Source organism: Ammospiza nelsoni, chromosome 3 (assembly GCF_027579445.1).
Source record: "Ammospiza nelsoni isolate bAmmNel1 chromosome 3, bAmmNel1.pri, whole genome shotgun sequence".
Taxonomy (NCBI): Eukaryota; Metazoa; Chordata; class Aves; order Passeriformes; family Passerellidae; genus Ammospiza; species Ammospiza nelsoni.
In genome coordinates, this window is record NC_080635.1 from 71,147,200 (window position 1) to 71,166,554 (window position 19,355).

Genomic DNA, 19,355 nt, shown 5'->3' on the forward strand with positions numbered 1-19,355 from the left:
CATTTGAAATTATTTCACTTTCATTATTTTTGTTAAAAAAAGTTTGCACCTTGAGGTGTCACGAATACCCCTTCTTGATCTTCCTTTGCCTTGTCAGACCTGGCCAGCACAAGCAGCTGAGATCTTTGCTCTATTTTCCCTGCATCTCTGTGCAACGCTTTTTTAAAAAGAGAATATACTACTATATTTTTCTAAGCCTTTCAGACTGCTGTAACATGATCAGGATTCTCCTGAATCTCTATGCATTCGATCTCTTCTCGTTCCTTCCTTTTGGCCCGTTTCTTTTTCTTGTGGTGCTTTTTGGAAGGTGGGAAAAAGGTTAGAAAGACGGGCAAAATAACAAAACAGTGCAGAAGTGTGCAACTGCCGGCAAGCAGCAAGCATTTGAACAGTGTGAAGGTCAAGTTTGAAGGCACAAAGAGGAGGGGGACCAACCCGATAAGAAAGGAAGAAACGTTCTGCAAAATGGCTGTCCCATGCTCTTGGAGGGAGTTCTTTATACACTGAGTTCGGGTGTGCTCAGTAGCTAATACAAATGTATAAAGCAGGGGTGCACAGTGATCTATGGCAAAATTCAAAGTGTAGATAAGGCACAGTATAGAGATGCAATCCATGTCTACATTCCATAAGGTCATCAAGCCAAGGACACCCAGCTCTATTGAGGTGACACTGAGGATTAACCAGAAATTTCCCAGAGGGTGGATAACCAGGAAAAAGGTCAGTATTAACACCAGCAGGATGCCAAAACCAGAAATCAGGACGGGCATAGTTACTGATAAACCATAGTGGTCCATGAAAACAAAAGTAGGGTTGAACACAATGAACTTGATGCTCTGTATAAGAGAAAGGGGCCTCAGCTTCTCCAGCAGTTCCACCGCTTCCCTCTGAGTATTTTCACTAGTCCTGGCCACAAGGTACAGACGAGAAGCAATTATATTGTTCTCATCTCCAGCTTTGGAGAAAATGATGTCATTTTTGAAGTGCTGGAATTCTGGCTTTTTTAAAAAGGAGCTCTGGAGGATGCTGATAAAGTCACTTTTGTTGGTTGCACTGATGTTACCCACTCGAAGGTATTGGTAATACTGCTCAATCCAGGACACGGTGTTGAACCCCTGGCTGAGTGTTTTTAGGTCTTCTTGCACAGTACCATTCCAGTACTCCAGAGGTTCATAGATGTAGAAGCCGATCACGGGGCTGTAGTTGCTGAAGTACTTTTGCTGTATGAGGGCATAGGAGACGCTTGGGGACTCACTGGCAAGAAGGTTGATGATGTTGGCTCCGTCATTAATCTGTAAGCACCCCATAAAGGAGAAAGAGGCATAGATGAGATACAGTATCACCACAAATGGCTTGACATAGATGTTGGTAATCCACTCGTTGTAGTGCTCTCGGAGGAAATGCTGGATAAAGTGGTGCTGGTACGGGTTGGTCTCGTGGTGGGAAGTGTGCTGATGGCCATCGTTCATCATGGTCTGGAACCACACAGGTTTCCGGTCCAGGTATTCTGCCGAGGGGATTTTACAGCAGAAGATGCTGTGGTACCGGTTCTGCTCCAGCTGGCCAGCAAAGACCAGGCAGGAGCCAAAGAAAGAGAAGATGTAGAAGTAGTTCAACAGGATGGAGACACACATGTTCTGGCAGAAGACTTTTACAGCTTCGATGTTGGTGAAGGGGCTTGCCCCCATGCCGAAGGCTATGAAGTACAAGGAGCTGGTCATGGTGTAGGAGACCATGACATCTGAGTAGGCATCTGCTACTCGGTCCTTGAAGGGTAGATTCTCCCTGGTCCGACGCCATCCTGAAAGAAGTTCAAACACTCCTTTGGTTCCGTGACCTGAAATGAGAAAACAAAGTTTGTATTTGAGCATAAATATAGGGGGTCCAGTCATCCCCCAGGTGTTTCATCCTCCAGCAGTAAAAAAAATGTTGTCAGCTAAATTTTGTTGCGTTTTTGTCACCAGTTAAACAAATGGAAAACTCTTAAATGTCTGTCTAAAGCTAAAGAACACGTTCACCTGCAGGTGCTGAAATTTACAGTCGTGACATTCTAAGACTCTACATGCTCAGAAAAAAAATGAAGATACTAATTGATTTTAGTGGACATTGAATTACTTTCCAAATGGACTGCAAATACAGGAGAATGTGAAGTTTGGTTCGAGTCTGGGGTTCATTTTAAAAATTCCTTTTTTCATCCTATTACAGCTTTCAAGGTTTAAGTGGTTCAACTTCAAAAACTTAAAATACAAGTAACATTTTCTTCCAAAGAGTATAAATTAAAGGAATTAGTTGAGAAATGAGTGGTTGTGACCAAGAATAGGACACCTTGTTTCTTTGTAAATAATGAAGGAAAAATTATGCTGTAAATACAAATAACCAGAGTAATTTGTATCATGATTCTCTGCCTACTGAGTGAAATTGGAGCTCTTAATGATAGCATGCAAATTTGCACACTATGAAAATTGATATGCTGGTGGTGATGATGGAGAGTAGTGTACTGGATAAGTCATTGGTCCACATTCGTTATCTAGAAAATATATGGGTTTATTTTCTGTGATTATATCTGTGTCTCTTTCTGCTATCCAGAGCTCCTCCTGGTGACAAGGAGTTCTCTTAGCTCATGTGAGAGGACATTCAGAAAAGTCAGATCTGGTCAGTATTTCATGACAGGTTCTGACTTTGTATTCCATTCATAAGTGTTTTTGGGGTATGATATTTTAATAAACTAAAATTTCATACAGACTTACTTTAATTTTACTCATCATAGTCACAGTCTAGGAAGTCTACAGCTATTAAGTTTTGTGACAGAATGATAAAGCTGAAGCTGATCTTATGGAAAACTTTAACAAACAAGTTATATATCATATATACATACTCATATAACGTGTATGTTGAAAAGAATATATACACACGTGCATCTTCTTTTTTCATTTACCATTAGAGAATTTCAACTTGAGGGAAAATAGAAAAGCCAACATTCAAAAAACCCATCCAAAATGGTTTGGCTTTTCAAATAACAATTAAATTTGGCTTTCAAATAATAATTAAAACAATTAAAAAAAATTAAAACCACAAATTTGAATTTGGATTAGAAAGTGAAAAGGTCTCTTCACTTTGGATCTAGCCCTGAGAAAATTCTGGCCAGTGTAAGGAGACACACTATGAGCAGAAAAAGAAGTAGGAGTAGATTGCAGATGTTTCTGCCTCTGTTTGTGAGCCTTCACTCACTGTAGTAGAAGAATTGCATGAACCAAAGCAGACACAAAGCAAATTTTCTCAGATCAAACCCAGAAATATGACAACAGGAGATTTGCAAATAACCAAGTGTGTGCAATGAAAGGTCTGTTGAGTTTGTCTTTAGATTTAAATTGTTTGGATTCATACAGCTGCTTATGTTGCCCAGAGCAGACTCCTGACAGCCCTTCTAGGCAGGGAAAATTACAGCATAAACTGTCAGGTTCTGTGAATGTTACCTGCTCTACTGCAGATCAGTGTCCCCAGTGAAAGATAAACATACATTGGTACAGAAGTCTTGCAGCTAGCAAAAAGCCTGTGTGGAAATGCTGCTCTCTTATGAGCCAGCATCTCAGCTCAGGAGGGACCTTGAATTCCCTGGTAAGTTTGGGGTGAGTTGTTCAAATTCTCAAGGCACAGCTGCCTTGCACACTGTCATTTTTGGGCCATCAAGCAGAAAGGATTGTCTCCTTCAGCTGAATAATTCTGCAGAATCAAGTGACTTGAATGCAATGTTTATGTGACTGTATCAAGTGTTTGTCTCCTGCAGGTTGTGGACCAGGCTGGTCACCATTTCAAGGGCCCATGTCCTAGCATGGCTTCATTTAATGATACACAAACCACAGAACCATTTAGGTTGGAAGTGACCTTTAAGATCATCGAGTCCAACCATTAACCCAGCACTGCCAAGCCCTGCACTAAATCATGGCCCTCAGTGACACATCTGCACATCTTCTAAATGCCTTCAGGGACAGTGGTTCCACCACTTCCCTGGGCAGTCTGTTCCAATGCTTGACAACCCTTTCAGTGAAGAAAATTTTTCCAATATTCAACCTAAACCTCCCTTGGAGCAACTCCAGGCCATTTCCCCTGGTTCTATTGGTAATCACCTGAGAGAAGAGACAAAACCCCACCTGGCTGTCCTCTCCTGTCAGGAGCTGTGCAGAGCCAGAAGGTGCCCCCTGAGCCTCCTTTTCTCCAGGCTGAGCCCCTTTCCCAGCTCCCTCAGCTGCTCCTCCTCAGACCTGTGCTCCAGAGCCTTCCCCAGCTCTGTTCTCTTCCCTGGATGCACTCCACCACTGGAATGGGTGAAGCAATGCTCTACCAGCTCTATCAACAATTAACAATAATATGGACTTTTCTCTGCTTATTCCAAAATCTCACTTATCTGCCCTGCTGCAAGTTTTTGTTCACAGTTGCATTTTTGTCATGTTTTTATTGTTATCAATTTATAAGCGTTAACATATCACATTCTCAGTGATGAGTACCTGGGTGCATTTGACCTTGGGGAGTTACACAGTAAATAATAGAGTTTATTGTCAAACATATGTGTGTGAAGAGCTATGCAAGAGTATGCACTAATGTGTGTACTCAAACTTGTGATAATGTTTAAAATTAAAACACTCTAATTAAACTCTAGGGCTTTTTGCAATTAGAAAAAAATATTATCTCAAGGAAAAAAAGTATTGGTATTTGTAGCTTTTCTGAGTATCAAAATTGGCACTGATTTTCTTATGATTCTTATTGTACAGAAGTTAATTTCATTTATTCCTCTTTTACAAGAATCTTCATTTCTATCACACAAACACAGGTATTGGGGAATACAGAACAGTAATTCCCTTGCTGACACAAAAGGAAATCTTTGCCTGACTGGTTTGCCCATGTCATTAGTCTGATACCAAGTTTTCCAGTCAGCCTCTGTTGCTCTCCCCAGATAAGCAGGTCTATTCCCTTCTCCCAACAAGGATACAAATCCATTTTTCCTGAATGTCTTCTGACAGTTCTCAAGATTCAGACAACATAGTCACTCTATAAAATTCTGTTTCTCCAGCCTCATTCCTAATGCCACAACAACACTGACAGTGGAGTTAAGTTCACTGAGCAGTTCTAGGAAGGTTCAGAGGGTCTTTGGCTCTGGGTCAAAACTGCCAAGTTTCTCTGGTAGTAACATGACATGAATGAAGTACAGCAATTTTTTATTTGCTGGACAGGCAATGGCCTATGACTACTTTAAAGGAAAGGAGACAAGAAATTTTTAGTCCATTATTTGTGAGGGTAGGAGAACAAGAAAGGGAGGCCACAGAGAAGATGAAAATAAATAATGCATTTTTCTGCCTCAAATTTAAGAGCAAAATATTAATTATGAGCAGATAAGTTGGAGGAGAATAGGGACAGAAACAAAAAGAGTGAAATGAGAGATTAAAGACAACTTGGTTAAATTCAATCAACCTGGAGAAATGAATCAATTAAAAGTTAAGTCAAAGAAATCTCTGAACAATTAGAAATCATTTCAGGGGATAAATGTAGATGGGATGGTCCAAGAAGAATGGAAAGAAGAAGTAAAGTATCCATCTTCCAAAAGGAGGACTGGAGCACTGTTTTGAAATGGGGCATGATTTTTTTTTTTACTGTATCATAGAAAGATTTGTTTTGGAAATGACCTTTAAAATCACCTAGCTCTAAATTTCAGTTGTGGATGACATTTAAAAAAAATGGTACAAAATAGGCTGAATGTTCTGGAGAATAAAACCAGCAAACAATACCCTGTTATTTCTACATGAAAATCAAAGAGAAACTGATTGAGTCTAATTTTTTCCCCCTCATAGACTGGAATGCCAGCGAGGATTCAACAACATTCAACATAAAAAAAGGTATAATACAGACAACAATCAAATCTTTCTCATTTCTACTTGAGAAGGAGAAGTCATTGGTTTCATTTGGAAAAAAATCCCCCAAAACCATTAAATTAGATATCAGAAAAAACAAAGCTTTCTTGTTTTCTTTAAGCTTCATTAAACTCTGAAACACACAATTTAGGAGGTGATTAAGTCTTCTTCATTGCGAGTCTAAAGGTCAGATTAATAAATGTTAATGTAGGTGCTGGGTACATCCTGTCTGTGCTGGGAGGCAGATTCGGTTCACATTCCTGAGGTCTCTTTCTTTAGTACCATCATACCTATCTCTGCTTAGAATGCTTAGGATTTTTTAAGCATGAAAAACAATCTGTCTTCAGAGTTTTCTTAACCAAATCATGCCTATTCAGCATTTAGCTGTTCCTTCTGTCACAATCAGTCAGCTTCTTTGGACAGGAGTTTGACGTGCATTTATCACTCCTCATGACAGCCACTGGTACCCCAGTCTGAGGCCACGGGGCTCTGCTGGAAGGAGAGCTGCTGGCTGCTGCCAGCTTTGGTAAACTTTCTAGGAAAGGAGATCAGGATGACTCTGCACTTTTTTTTTGAATCAAGGCATAAAGATTATTTGCTGCAATTGGTGACAGCAGTCAATGTGGTGATAACCTTGGCCTGTACATTATATTTCAAACAAACAAAAAAAGTCGTAGAAGTGCCATAGCACAGATTACTCAGCATTTCTGCACTGAGAAATTCAAGTATTGTACCCAGTTTTCATTAACAGCCACACATGTAACTTGTAATGTATACAAAGGATGAGGAGGCAGCTTTCTTTTAAATCATAGTAGTGGGCAGGAAATATATTTTTACATTATAATTCTTTGCTGTGATCCAATGGAAATAAACTTTACATTATTTTACCTAGGTGGAAAACACCTTTTTTTTTTTTCCTTTCTTTTCCACAGGGGATAGGCAATTAATGTCCTAGAAAAACTTGTCTAGTTTTGTCTAATCAATGCCCCCTAATAGCAGGGGCCATGATCATTAGGAGCGTATTGAAGTGCAGAATCATTGAATTTTTAAATGACTTGGATTGAAAAGGACATTAAAGACCATTTAATTCCAACCCTATGCCATGGACAGACATGCCTCCTACTAGACCAGGCTGCTGGCTCTTTGGACTCTCTTATCCAGATTTATTGATTAGAAAATACACCCCATTTTAGAGAGTTTAGGTTCATATCATCACTTTTTCTTATGGAGGAAAATCTTTCCATCTCAACACACTGCAGTGGAGGACGCATTTGTTGTTCTGCCAAATCACTAATAGTAGTATCATTAATATTGGTATCCCCACTTACATTTAAAAACTGAAGCACAGAGATTAAAAAAATTAATCACAGTCACCAAGGACTCTCTGGATCTCAGGGAGGGAAGAAGCAATAGAAAAAAATTATTAAACCACTTCTTTATGAAGAGTCAGTAAATCCTTAGGGATTTTGATGAAGAAGGCAGAGAAAATTTGAAGCTTGGTCATACTTTAGGGAGCAGTAGGAAATGTGTACCTTAAACTAGATCCCATTCCATAAAGGTAAATCTCAGAACATTGCATCCAGCTAAGAAGTGGACCCTAACCACAACACTGAGTATTGTCCCAGCCTGATTAAGGAGAAGGAAAAGATAGAGAATATGTTTTCAAACTAATCTAAAATGCAGGTAGGAAAAAATTGGTTTTAATTTTACATCTCTCTAGGTACTTGTAAAGTGATGGCAATTGAGTTGTTCACACAGTTGGGTTGTTGACAATTTCGTCTTTACTTAGTTTTGCCTTGGCTGTTGTGCTGCTTTAGCGGTAACTGGGAGGGTCTGATGAGGCAGCTGAGGAACTAAACCACTCTCATAGTTTAGGGGGTAAACTCAGGTTTACCCTTTCTCCAGAATCTCCCACTAGAGGCAAAGTCAGACCTCATCCTGCCAGTAAAATCCCTGGGATGGTTCAGACTTTGGGGATAGAGGGTCTAACTGTGGCAGTGATGCACGGATGAGTAGCATTGTCCAAAGGGAGGAGTCTCCTTGAGCAATAGGAATTTTCAGTATTTACATCTTCTGAATGTCACAGAGCTTACAGCAACTGCAGCAAAAAATGAAGTTCAGTCAAGATCTCCTGCTGAAGCTCCTGCAGAAATTTTGTTTTCACTAAACCTATACTTCTTTATTTCATTTGGTATGTGGCATTTCATGATATTTAAAAGCATTTAAACAGAGAAATTCAATCCTTTCTAGGTCCATTCTCCTGTGAGGTCACTACATGCACAATTTCTTCTCTAACCAGATTGTGTAGAAATGCTGACAGAGGGGTTTTACACCCTGCTGTGCCTTTCTGTCTTGAAAAGTATTCTGGGTAGAATTCTTCTTTTAAGTAACAGATCTCTATCATAATAAATTGTCTCATTTTAAAACTAGGTTTTATAGAAAGAATATTTAACCAAGTGCAATAAAACCTCAGCCAGCTGAGACCTTATCCTTAGTGACAGGGACCTCAGGGAAATCTCCAGTGCTGCACAAGACATTTCATTATTGCTAGATTTTAGCACTTCTGATAAACACAGAAAATGCACTTAAATCCACCACAAATATCAGCAGCAAAGTCAGTTTTATATAATAGATACTTTAATTTCCTTAAAAAAATTTCTGCCAGACTATGGTCATTTTGCCATACGCTGGAACTTGTCAATTCTTCCAGCTTCCAAGTTTTGATGTATCCCCATTACAATATGAACCTCATTTAAAAAGTAGCAGTGCATCATGGGACACTCCTGTTAAATATACAGACTATTCCTTCATGTGTACTCTGAGTAATTGCATTTATTTCTGCTTGCATGAGCACTTCTGAAAGCTTTTTAAATAATTCTGAGACTTTCCAATGAGACCAAAACATAAAAGCTTTGGTCTCCTGACAGGCATTTTGGGGAAGCCTAGCAGACAGCAACCCCATGATTGTTTGAGGCTGAGGAGCAGTGAGCAGAGAGGCAAACATTTGATTCTGTCTGCAGTTGGCTGTATAACTGCATTTCAGAAAAGATCAGTATCAGCCTAACACTGCTCCCATGAAATTCTGCCAGCTTCCCAACCACAGCCCAGCTGTAGACACCTGTACAGGAAGGAAATGGTGTGAGGATGTAGCAGTCACAGCTGTAGTTTGTCCCTTGCCTTCCAACCTCCTAAGAAACATCAAGATATAAATTACATTAACACCATTCTGTTGGAAACACAGATTACAGGCGGTGGTTAATGCTCTTTTAGTCTCCTTTCTGATGTGTTCCCTCTTCAGGTAATTCATTTTACAGACCTTGACAGCCCCCTCATTCTACCCTTTCCAATCCAACTCAAAATAAATGCCCTGGACTACACACAGAAGCCCAAACATAAGTAAGCAACTATGGGAACTGAGCTAAATCACATGGAGATCATTTACTTACACATCACATCCCTCTGGCACATCCTTGGTCTTTCATCAGTTTCTGTCTCTCATTTTGGAGGCAAACACTGTTATCCCTGTTTACACGGAGACCACCATAGAGGGACCTTGATCTTGATTTAAATTAAGAATAATTAATGCTAACAAGAATTTGGCATCTCTGATTTTGAATCTTATCCAGTTTTGGATCTTTCTTATTCAAAAGACATTTCCAGAGCTCCTCCATAAGCATCCCTGGGTAGAAGCCCAGGATGAGCCCTGGAGATAAGCCAAAGAGCTGCTAGTCCAGACACAAACATGTTTCTAACTAAACTGTAATGACACTTTGTATTCAAGGTTGTTGCAGTTCATTTTAAGGTAGAATTTTACAATTTTTCATTCCCAGACTCTTCTTATTTTTTGAAGGAACAGAAATATTAAATAGCACCCCCCCTGCACTGAAATAGAGCTGAACATGGAGAATGTTTCAATGGATGTGATTAATAGTTGGGAGATTTAACCTCATTAAGGGAGATTTATGTTTGAGCTAATGTATATGCCTTGCAAATTGTACATAAAGTTGGAATCCTGCTTAGTTTTCTGCTGTGCTTAGCAATGAATTAAAATGCTTTTGCTGTTTCTCATTTAAGCCTTTTAATGAACATTGTAAGCAAGAACTGCACATATGGAAACTGCTATTTATTGATGAGAGTTTAAGTGACATGTAGAAAACAAGGTAATGAATCTAGATCAAGTCTTAAATGAATATATTGTACACTTATTTAGGCTAAAAGCATAGGATGAATTTGTGGCACTGATTGGAACATTTTATTACCTGGATTTGATAATCCAGTAACATCCAAAAGAATAAAGTATCAGTGAGACTCAAGAACGGAAGATGTTTCAATCAAGTGTAGATTCTGGAATCCAAAAAAAATAATCTGCACTTATTATAGAAACAATGTTTGGTCATTTTCTGCTTTCTGGCAAAGATGGAGCAATAATAGCTTCTTCAAAGAAAAATGCTAAAATAACTGGACAAGTAAATAGATGTGAAAAAAGATATGTCCAAAAAATAACCTGTGCTTTTGTAAGTTTGAGCAAATGAAGAGAGTGAAGCACTGCTTGAACAGAGTGGGACAAATTCCTGGAGTTTTATCCATGAGGCAAGTGTATAATGTTGTCAGTGGTGGGACCCAGTTGTGAAGGGAGGAAACTTTTACCTTTCAGTGGCAAGATCCATTTGTCTGCACAATCTGAAGTCTCTGAATTGCAAGATCCTGACATAACAAGCAATGAGCAGAAAAAGTTCATTCTTCAACTTTCCCCAGTGAAATTATTCATTGTAACAACCAACATTCCCTTCCTGAAACAGATGGAAAATCATCTGGGAAAAGCTTTGTGGGGATTTATCTCCCTTTGAAAGGTATATAGTCACTCTGATCATGAATATTTTCCATACATCCCCAAAATCTAGTTGGGCACCATCTTTTCACTAAGTGTGGAGCTGGTGCTGGGGTTAACTTGGTTTGAAACTCACTAAAGAGAGTGAGTGCTGCATCTTGGCTGAAATAGCTAATTTTCAATTGCTACCCCAGGGACAAGTTCCAGCTGAGTAAAGCAGGGCTAGCCTCTACCTTGATAGTTACCAGGTCAAATCCTGTCAAATTCCTACACTAATGATTCCTACTTGGAAATTACTCTAGCTGCTGACACTGTGGTGCAGAGCACAATGTCTCTGTTCCTCCCCTGGACACTGAGATTTCCACCTAGACTGCTTATCTTGATGTAACAGCACACCTTCACTGCAATGAAGAGAGCTTCAGACAAAGGGAATGAACCTGTCTGCTGACAGGGTGATATTTTTAACAGTGTTGTTAGTGCAGGATTTGCTGACATTTGTTTACTTCAGAAAAGGGGGAGGTGACATGGGCCTTTTGCTTGTTTGCTGGTAGTGAAGGAAATACAGGGACTGACTCAGCAACTTGAAAAATAGGTATTAAATCTCCCTTTCCCTTCCCAAAAAGCCCTATTCCTGCACTGCACAGGAGCATGGGAGAAGGCTGCTGCACTGCCCTTGCCAAGCCTGGGACAGCATTGGGATCACTGCAGCACCAGGGCTCTGGATCAGGCTGTCCCACCAGTGGGACTGCTCAGGCTGGGAAGCATCCTTACATCCCCATATCTCCAGATCCTCACATGCTCACATCTGGCTGCCCCAGATCACAGGCAGCTGCCAAGCAGCTGATGCAGCACCGTGGCTGCTGCCCTGCTCTGTGAAACACAAACTGAGCTGCTCACACAGCAACGCTCTCCCTCTCCCACATTCCCTGTGTGTCCCTATAAATTAAGCCAGGTTGCCAATACAGGATGTGTAGGTTACATATATATTATTTATCAGACAGCAGTGACAGGCAATGCTGTAGATGCAGGAATTCATTCAGACAAGCTACCAAATTGTTATAAAGGTGCTCAGCATTCCTCTTCACAGCCAAAAGACTTTTCTTGGACCTAAGGGTTTCCTCTCATTAGACAAGGGGTTAAAAGGAAAATGAATCAAAGAGAGAAGAAATGACTTATCTGATGACTGGAATAAAATAATTCTCCTTAAATTTTTTATGCAGTTTTATTGAAAAATGAAAACTGCAACACACATTGATGCTCTGCCTGCTGCTCCACAGCTTGCAGCTACTTTTGTATCAAATTGGTTCAAACCCCTGTAACACTAATATGGACCATTCAGCAAGTTAAAAGAACTTGCACACATTCATGGAGGAAAATTGCCCAGAAAGGGTCATTAAAGTCAGAGATAACTTATTTGGACACACAAGTCAATGAGCCAAGAAGCAGCGGGAGCCTTGGGGAGTGTTTTGGGAGAGTATGACTTGATGCTTGATCTGTTGAAATCCCCATTTTTAAAGCACTTGCCATTGGTTGCTATCAGAAATAGGATGCTGAGCTAGATAAACCCTTTGGCCTGAGTCAGTCTGAATGATTTTATGTTCTTTTGTATTCATGGGGCTGACTGCATTAAAATCTAAATGCATGAGAAGCATGACTTAAAGTTGTGCAGCTCATCAGGCCCTTAAATCTGGTGTTTAAGTTGTTTACTTTACTAGTTTTAGTATTGTAGCAATACCATTTAGAAACCTAGCTTTGAATTGATACAAATACCTGCCTCACACAATACGAATGTCTGGTCTCAGGTCCCATTTACCCTTGGCACCTGTGCACAGCAATGATTAAAAATTGATTATTTTGCTGTAGGATGGTATAGCAGTGCATGCATTGATTCCCTCATGCACTATATATATGAATGAACACCATGACCTCTGTGAGATTGTTGTGGGTATTACACCAATTTTATGGCAGGGAACTTGAGGCAAAAAGAAATCTGGTTTTAATCTATCTAGCTTTAAACTGCCTAGTTTTGAACCATCAGACAGATCCAACAGCAAGCCCATGGCATTGCTCAGCCTTGCTGTCCTCATGCAGCACAGGATTTTTATTGCTATTTATAGGCTTAAAACCTGATATCAATCAATGAATCAATCAATGTATATGTCTTTGGAAATTCATACCTTTGGTGTAGGACCAGGACACAGATGAAGTAAACCACACAAATTCATAGACATTTATTAAAATATGTTGCTTTCCCAATTTTTAAGATAATAAAACTTCTGCTTTTCCTGTGAGGCCTTGACTCCTTCCCATATTGTTTTTCAGCCTTTCCACGAGTCAGGGCTGTCACCAGTGAAGGACTCCTACTCTACATGGCTCTGATTCATTTCCCAAATCACTGACCAGAGGACTCCATGACAAGATGGAATTAGACCAAAAAGCTCTTTCTCAGTTTGGTAGGGCATGGCCTTACCTTCAAGCTGCTTCTCATAAACTCTGCTGCAATGGTTGTAAATAAAGCACAAGAGGAGCTTTCATTTCATGGCAAAACTCCCATAGCCATCTGATATGCTCAGTGTTGCCATCAAAAACATGACTGGGTTGGCTTGTGCAGGACAAAAAAAGCCGCTTCCAGTTAGCAGCATTTAGCAGCTCATTAACGTATCTGAAACCTGACCTTTAGCAGTCCATCCCAGCGGGATGATCATTAAGCTTTTCACTTAATTATTATTCTGGCTAAACTCTGAGAATTTAAGACAATGCTTTAGTCCTGGAACAATATATGAGACACCTTTCTGTTTTGGGGAGAGTTGTTTTTGCTCGGAATACTAGGAGCAGTCAGTCAGCTGGCTGGCCTCCCCTTTCCCATTATTATTTTGAATATCCCTATTTTCAGATGGGAAAAATTTGAACATGAGAATAGTTTGAACATGTGTTCCCTGAGAACATCAAGGAGTCTGGAGAAGTAGTGTTTACATTGATGAATCTTTTGTTGCACATACATCCCTATGGAAGTCATTGGAGATTTCTAATCTGCATCCATTCTAATGAATTAATTATTTCTAGGGTTAATTTTCTGTCACAGAGGCCAGCTGGTGCAATCTAAGCTTGTAAACTATGGTATGTTATTCCTTTAGCCTTTAGAACAGAATGGCCATGCACAAACCTTAACTTGCACCTGGGAATTATTTGGGAAAGTGCCATGGACAGAGTAAGAGCATGCCAGGGAGCATGCAAAAAATTTAATATTATATAGAAAGTCCCAGCCTTTGCTCTATTCTGTTTTCTAGTAAAGGCTGTGGCCAAATGGTGATGCTGTTCTGCCACTGCAAGTGCAAAAAATCACATTGATGTTGAATTTCTGAGTTCTGTTGAGGTACCATGTTTATATCTATAAACTTGGGTGGGGGCATCTATAAACTTAAATTTTAGATTTAACATTGTTATTTCATATGAAATGGTAATGATAAGTATATTTTCATTTGAAATGGGAAGACGAAAGTTTCACATAGCCATGGACATTGCAGAAACACAGTGTGCTCATTCAGTTTATCAGATTTTTATAGCAATGGCTTCAGTGGTTGAAAGCACCCTCAGCTGGTGGTAGGGCCAGGGGCTGCTTTACTTTATAGGGTGACTGACACAAGGGTGTCCCTACTGCTTTAGGACCAAACCCTCTGCTGTTTTGAGCCCATCATTCCCACTTGCCTTTACTGTGTGCATTCATTAATTTCTCTGACCGTTAAAAGTATCATGGCAACAGGAACTGGGGAGATGATCTCTGCCTCTTTCCATCTGATACTCTGCTCCAGTTGTCTTTCCTCTCTAAAAAGTCTGATTACCCCTTAAAGGAAGCTCAACACTCTGAAAGACAAAGGGGGAATGAGGAAACTGCTGGATCAAACTACTTCAAACCCTTACTTTTTAGTGCTTTTGATACATTTTAAAACATTGCATTGTCAGTCATTGCAATGGGAGTAAGGCAGAGATACCCCAAACCCAGACCACAAATCCCATTTAATAGCTTGGTACATGTAACTGAGAGATGTAAAAAATCTGGAAAGAAGCAGCCTCATAAGTCTGCTAACAAAAGAATGTTTTGCTTGCAAAGCTCAGAAGAAAGAAAATTATAATCTATGCCAGGAGCAAGGTGCTGGCTGTTCCCAAGGAATCACTGATCTTATGGAATGCTTAGTTTTATTAATTTTATGTCAGCAAAGCATTGCGAGAAGCACTTCACTATGTGCTCTCACTACCCTGAATTTACTCAGAAAGCCAAATAACAATAAATATAAAATGAAATATATGTGTAAATCGCTGCAATTTAAGTGTGGGACAGAATGGAAAATTATGCTTTGTTTTAGAAAGACATTTTAAGATTGCTTGCCTCCTACAGGAACCTATATATCAGTTTATTTTAGTTGATTGCTTCTGAGAATGTTGCCCATTTATCCCAGTGATGACATAGCAAATTGCTCTTTCCCTTCAGTTTTAAAGAACTAAAAATGATTTTAGATATTGTCATGAGTTATCATTATAAGACTGAGCCAGAAATTTGTACCGTTTCAGTCTATATCTCTCAAGCTGATAAATGGTTCTTATAATGATATTTTCATTCATAAGGCTCCAAATGCACAGTACAGGCTTAAAAGATTGCTAAATACAAACCAGAATACTGTGGCAAAATACAAAAACATTTCAGCCAGAAATAATAAAATTATTTTTCCTAAAACAGTTTTAGCTGTAGTCTGTAAAATATCCCATGTGGAAAGTGGAAGGTGCCCCTGGCCATGGCAGGGGGTTGGAGCTAGCTGATCTTTAAGGTCTCTTCCAACCCAAACCATCCTCTGTTTCTATGATTTTGAAATGTATTTTTTCAAGAAAAGCAGTAATGAAAACAGAAAATGTTCCCATAAAATGTTCCCACTGAAAAAATTGCTGCACAATCTGCATGTTTGTAACATCATTTTAGATTTAAAGTTGTTATTTCCTATGAAATGTTAATGATAAGTATCTTTTCATTTTAAATAGGAAGATGAAAGCTTCACATAGCCATGGACATGGAGTTCTGCTGTTCTAGCACCAGATCACTGCAGTCCTGTGCTGTTTTCTCAGGCAGAAATGCTGCTGGGTACCTCAGCCTTCTCCTGGCCTGGTGTTACCAGTTTGCCAGCATTTTTTGTCAAGGGGTTATGCCTTATTTGACCTTTTTCTGGCCAACATGTCTGTGGAAGCCCTTCCTGTTAGTCTTTGTGTCACTAGCCAAGTTCAGCTCCAGGTGTCCCTTGGTCTTCCTCATCCCATCCTTACACAACTGAGTGTGTCCTGTAATCTTTCCAGGACACCTGGCTCTGCTCCCACTGTCCCACTGCCCGTACATTTTCTTCTTGCCTTTTAGTTTGACCCCACTCAGCTATGCTGATCTCTTGCCTTCCTTTCCTAATGTCTTTCTCCTGGGGATTGCCAGGTCTTGTGCTCGGTGGAAGAAATCCTTAGAGATCCTCTAGCTCTGCTCTGCTCCCTAGGGACAGTTTCCTGTGGGGTTGTATGGATGAGATTCTTGAAGAGCTGGAAGCCTATTTGCTAAACTTCAGGGGCTTATCTTGTCTCTTTACCTGACCCACATCTCCTCCATCTCTCCTTCCTCCCCTGTGTCTTCTGAACAGCCTTTAGCCACTGATAGCCCTGCTCTGGTCATGGGATTCATCCCACCAAGTTTCAGGAATGGCTTCTAGGTTGCAGCTTTCTGACAGCATGGTGGCTTCCAATTTCTCCATTTTGTTACTTTTGCTGAATTTAAGGGCATTCATGTAGAGGCACTTCAGCTGGGCTTCCTAACACTTCCTAACACTTCTGAACACTACTTAATTCCTTAGAGATATTTCCCTGATATTTTCCTTTTGGCTTCTGTTACCTCAGGAGACTCTGGCTTCTTTCTGTAAGATTTCTGATTTTCTCTAAGTGTTCTCCAGTGTTCTCAGTTTAGAGCAACAACCTGAGGGTCCTGGATAGCACTGAATCCCTCTAATCCTGGTGTACCATCCCCCAGCTTGTCATGTGCAGGGCGCATATTATCCCTCTTGTCCTTCAAATCTAGGACAACCTTGGATAGCTTGTCTATCTGGAAATCTACATGTGTCTGTCTCCTTCCATTGACCCAGAGGAAGCTCAAGGAGACAGAGCTTCAGATGTTGACAACTCATTTATGCCAGGTGGGATCAATCCAGGTGCATGTAAATAAAGTCCACAATTATCTCTGAGGAACTGGCTCCTTTGGTGAGGTAGAGATTTGTACTGGATCCAAGGGAATGGTTGGCAAAGCTGAATTTCCACATCATGAAGTGATTAAGCAGATGGTCACATTTTGGCTGTGGTGTGTTGGGGTCGTCTCCATGGAGTGTTCTGAGACAATATGTGCCCATATAGACAGAAGGATGTTGTGGAATTATTGCTGTTACGAGGTCTGCCTTCTGCATGCCAACAACAGCTACAAGAGACGCCCTTGCACAGTAAAGAGAGCAATATCTGATTAGCAGGGAATAAAACTGTGGCATCAGCAGATCATACAAATGTTATGGTTGCAAACTGCCAAGAAGCCTGCTGTCAATTAATTTTCTCACAAACAGTTCTGCAGAAAATCCTCCTTTGCCTTTATCACTAACAGAACAACGATGATGGCAGATTTTATTACTTCTGGAACAGCAGACTGGGAGGCGGTGTGTCCAGGCAGATTTGTCAGCAGCCCAGATGTAGGCAGGATGGGTTCATATATCTCCTCTGTCTGTTTCTGAGCTCTCAGGTATGAACTAAGTAGAACAAGACCCAAAATGCTCATTCTCCTATATTGACTTTTTTTCTCTTTTTTTTTTTTTTTTTTTTTTTTTTTCTTTTAACATAGTTGGTTGACAGACCTGTCTCAATTTCTTTTTGCAGATTTGTTTGTTCAGGTGTAATTTTCTTCTTCTCCAGGGTCCAATCCCTAGTTGAAGGGTATGCCCTGGCACTTGGTGACTTCCCCTGGTTCTTGCAGCTTGTTAGGAAACTTAATCCAGCCTTGCTGTGAATGATCTCACTTCTGTCACCCCTATTTGTCTCCAAGAGGAAAATAATGAATGCTGATTAAGTTAGCCCAGAGCTTGCCTTAAACGGAAGGCAAACTTCTGATGGAAATCACAAGTTTTCATTTAAAGAAAGTAACACTTTTAAGTTATTGGACCACAAGAATGAAGAATCTAAACTAAAAAATGAGGGTATAGAAGATACTTAAGTCAAGGTAGCCTATTCTCTCAGGTTCCTTAGCCAGGGTCCTTGTTTACACTTTCACACCACAAACACTATCTCTTGAAAATGGACTTTGGAGAGACTCTAACCTGCACAGGTACAATTTGACTTGAATATTGACTAGAAAAAACAGATAATCAAAATTATATAACTGCAAGCCTTTTTATTGTAGCTGTATGCATCAATTTCTATTGCTGGTCTTCATGTCTCCTTCCCACCTACCTCTCTTTTGTATTAAAATTAAAGAATTTCTGTAGCCTTGTTGGTAATTATTCAGCATTAAAGAGTGTCTTAGTCTTATTTGAGAGTAGATATAGAACAATGAAAAATCTTGGTGGGATTTTCTTTTATCTTTGTCATTTCAGGACTGAATTTTGCCTTTATATCTGACTCTGGAATAACAGAATTGTTGGGGTAGGGAAAGACTTTTCAGATTGTCCAACCATTAAATCAGCACTGCAATGTCTACCATTAAACCATGTCTCTAACACTGCATCCACACATTTCTGTACACTTCTGGGGAACGTGACCCCATCATTTCCCTTGGCAGCCTGTTCCAATACCTGACCATCCTTTCAGTGAAGAAATTTTTCTTAATATCCAATCTAAAATTCCCCTGGTGAAACTTGTAGCTGCTTTCTCTTGCCTTATTGCCAACCCCCACCTGGCTCCACCCTCCTGTCTGGGAGTTGTAGAGGGTGAGAAGGTGCCCCCTGAGCCTCCTTTTCTCCAGGCTGAGACCCTTTCCCAGCTCCCTCAGCTGCTCCTCCTCAGACCTGTGCTCCAGAGCCTTCCCCAGCTCCTTTCCCTTCCCTGGACACGCTCCAGCCCCTCAGTGTCTTTCTTGCCATGAGGAGCCCAGAACTGAACACAGGATTTGAGGTGTGGCCTCACCAGTGCTCGGCACAGGGGACAGTCACTGCTGGCCATGCCATTGCTAGTACAAGCTACTGTACTGCTCCATAAAGTTTGGTTTGCAGTAAATTTACAGAGTCCAAATATTTTTTTGTAGAAACACATAACTCTTCCCTTTCATGTTCTTAGGAGTTGGCTTTAAAAGTACCTTTAAATGTTTAAATCAAGGCAGATGAGAAAAAGTAAGAGAGAAGAGAATGTCTCATTTGAGGACTATGTCACTCATCTGGGACTAAATCCAGTGACATCTCAAATCAATCCCTGATTTAAGGAATATTGCCAGGACAGAATAAAAGTGCCTGGACAGGCACAGCCTCTCCCAGAATGCTTCTGCTGCTTGGTGATGAAGAGACTGTGCTGGACTGTGAACCAAGGGGGCACTAATTCTCTCAGATAGACGGAGAATTAATGCTGGAACTGGATCTAAGCAAGTGTAG

At 40.3% G+C, this 19,355-nt stretch overlaps 1 protein-coding gene across 2 annotated transcripts in view; it reads right to left on the reverse strand.

Moving 5' to 3' along the window:
* Positions 1–200: 200 nt before the first annotated feature.
* Positions 201–19,355, reverse strand: part of PTCHD4 (patched domain containing 4) — an 80,040-nt gene continuing 60,885 nt past the window's right edge. For both annotated transcript variants that reach the window (XM_059469234.1, XM_059469233.1), the window contains exon 3: positions 201–1,834. In XM_059469234.1, coding sequence (XP_059325217.1) covers positions 201–1,834 — 1,634 coding nt within the window. The remainder of the gene's footprint in view (positions 1,835–19,355) is intronic.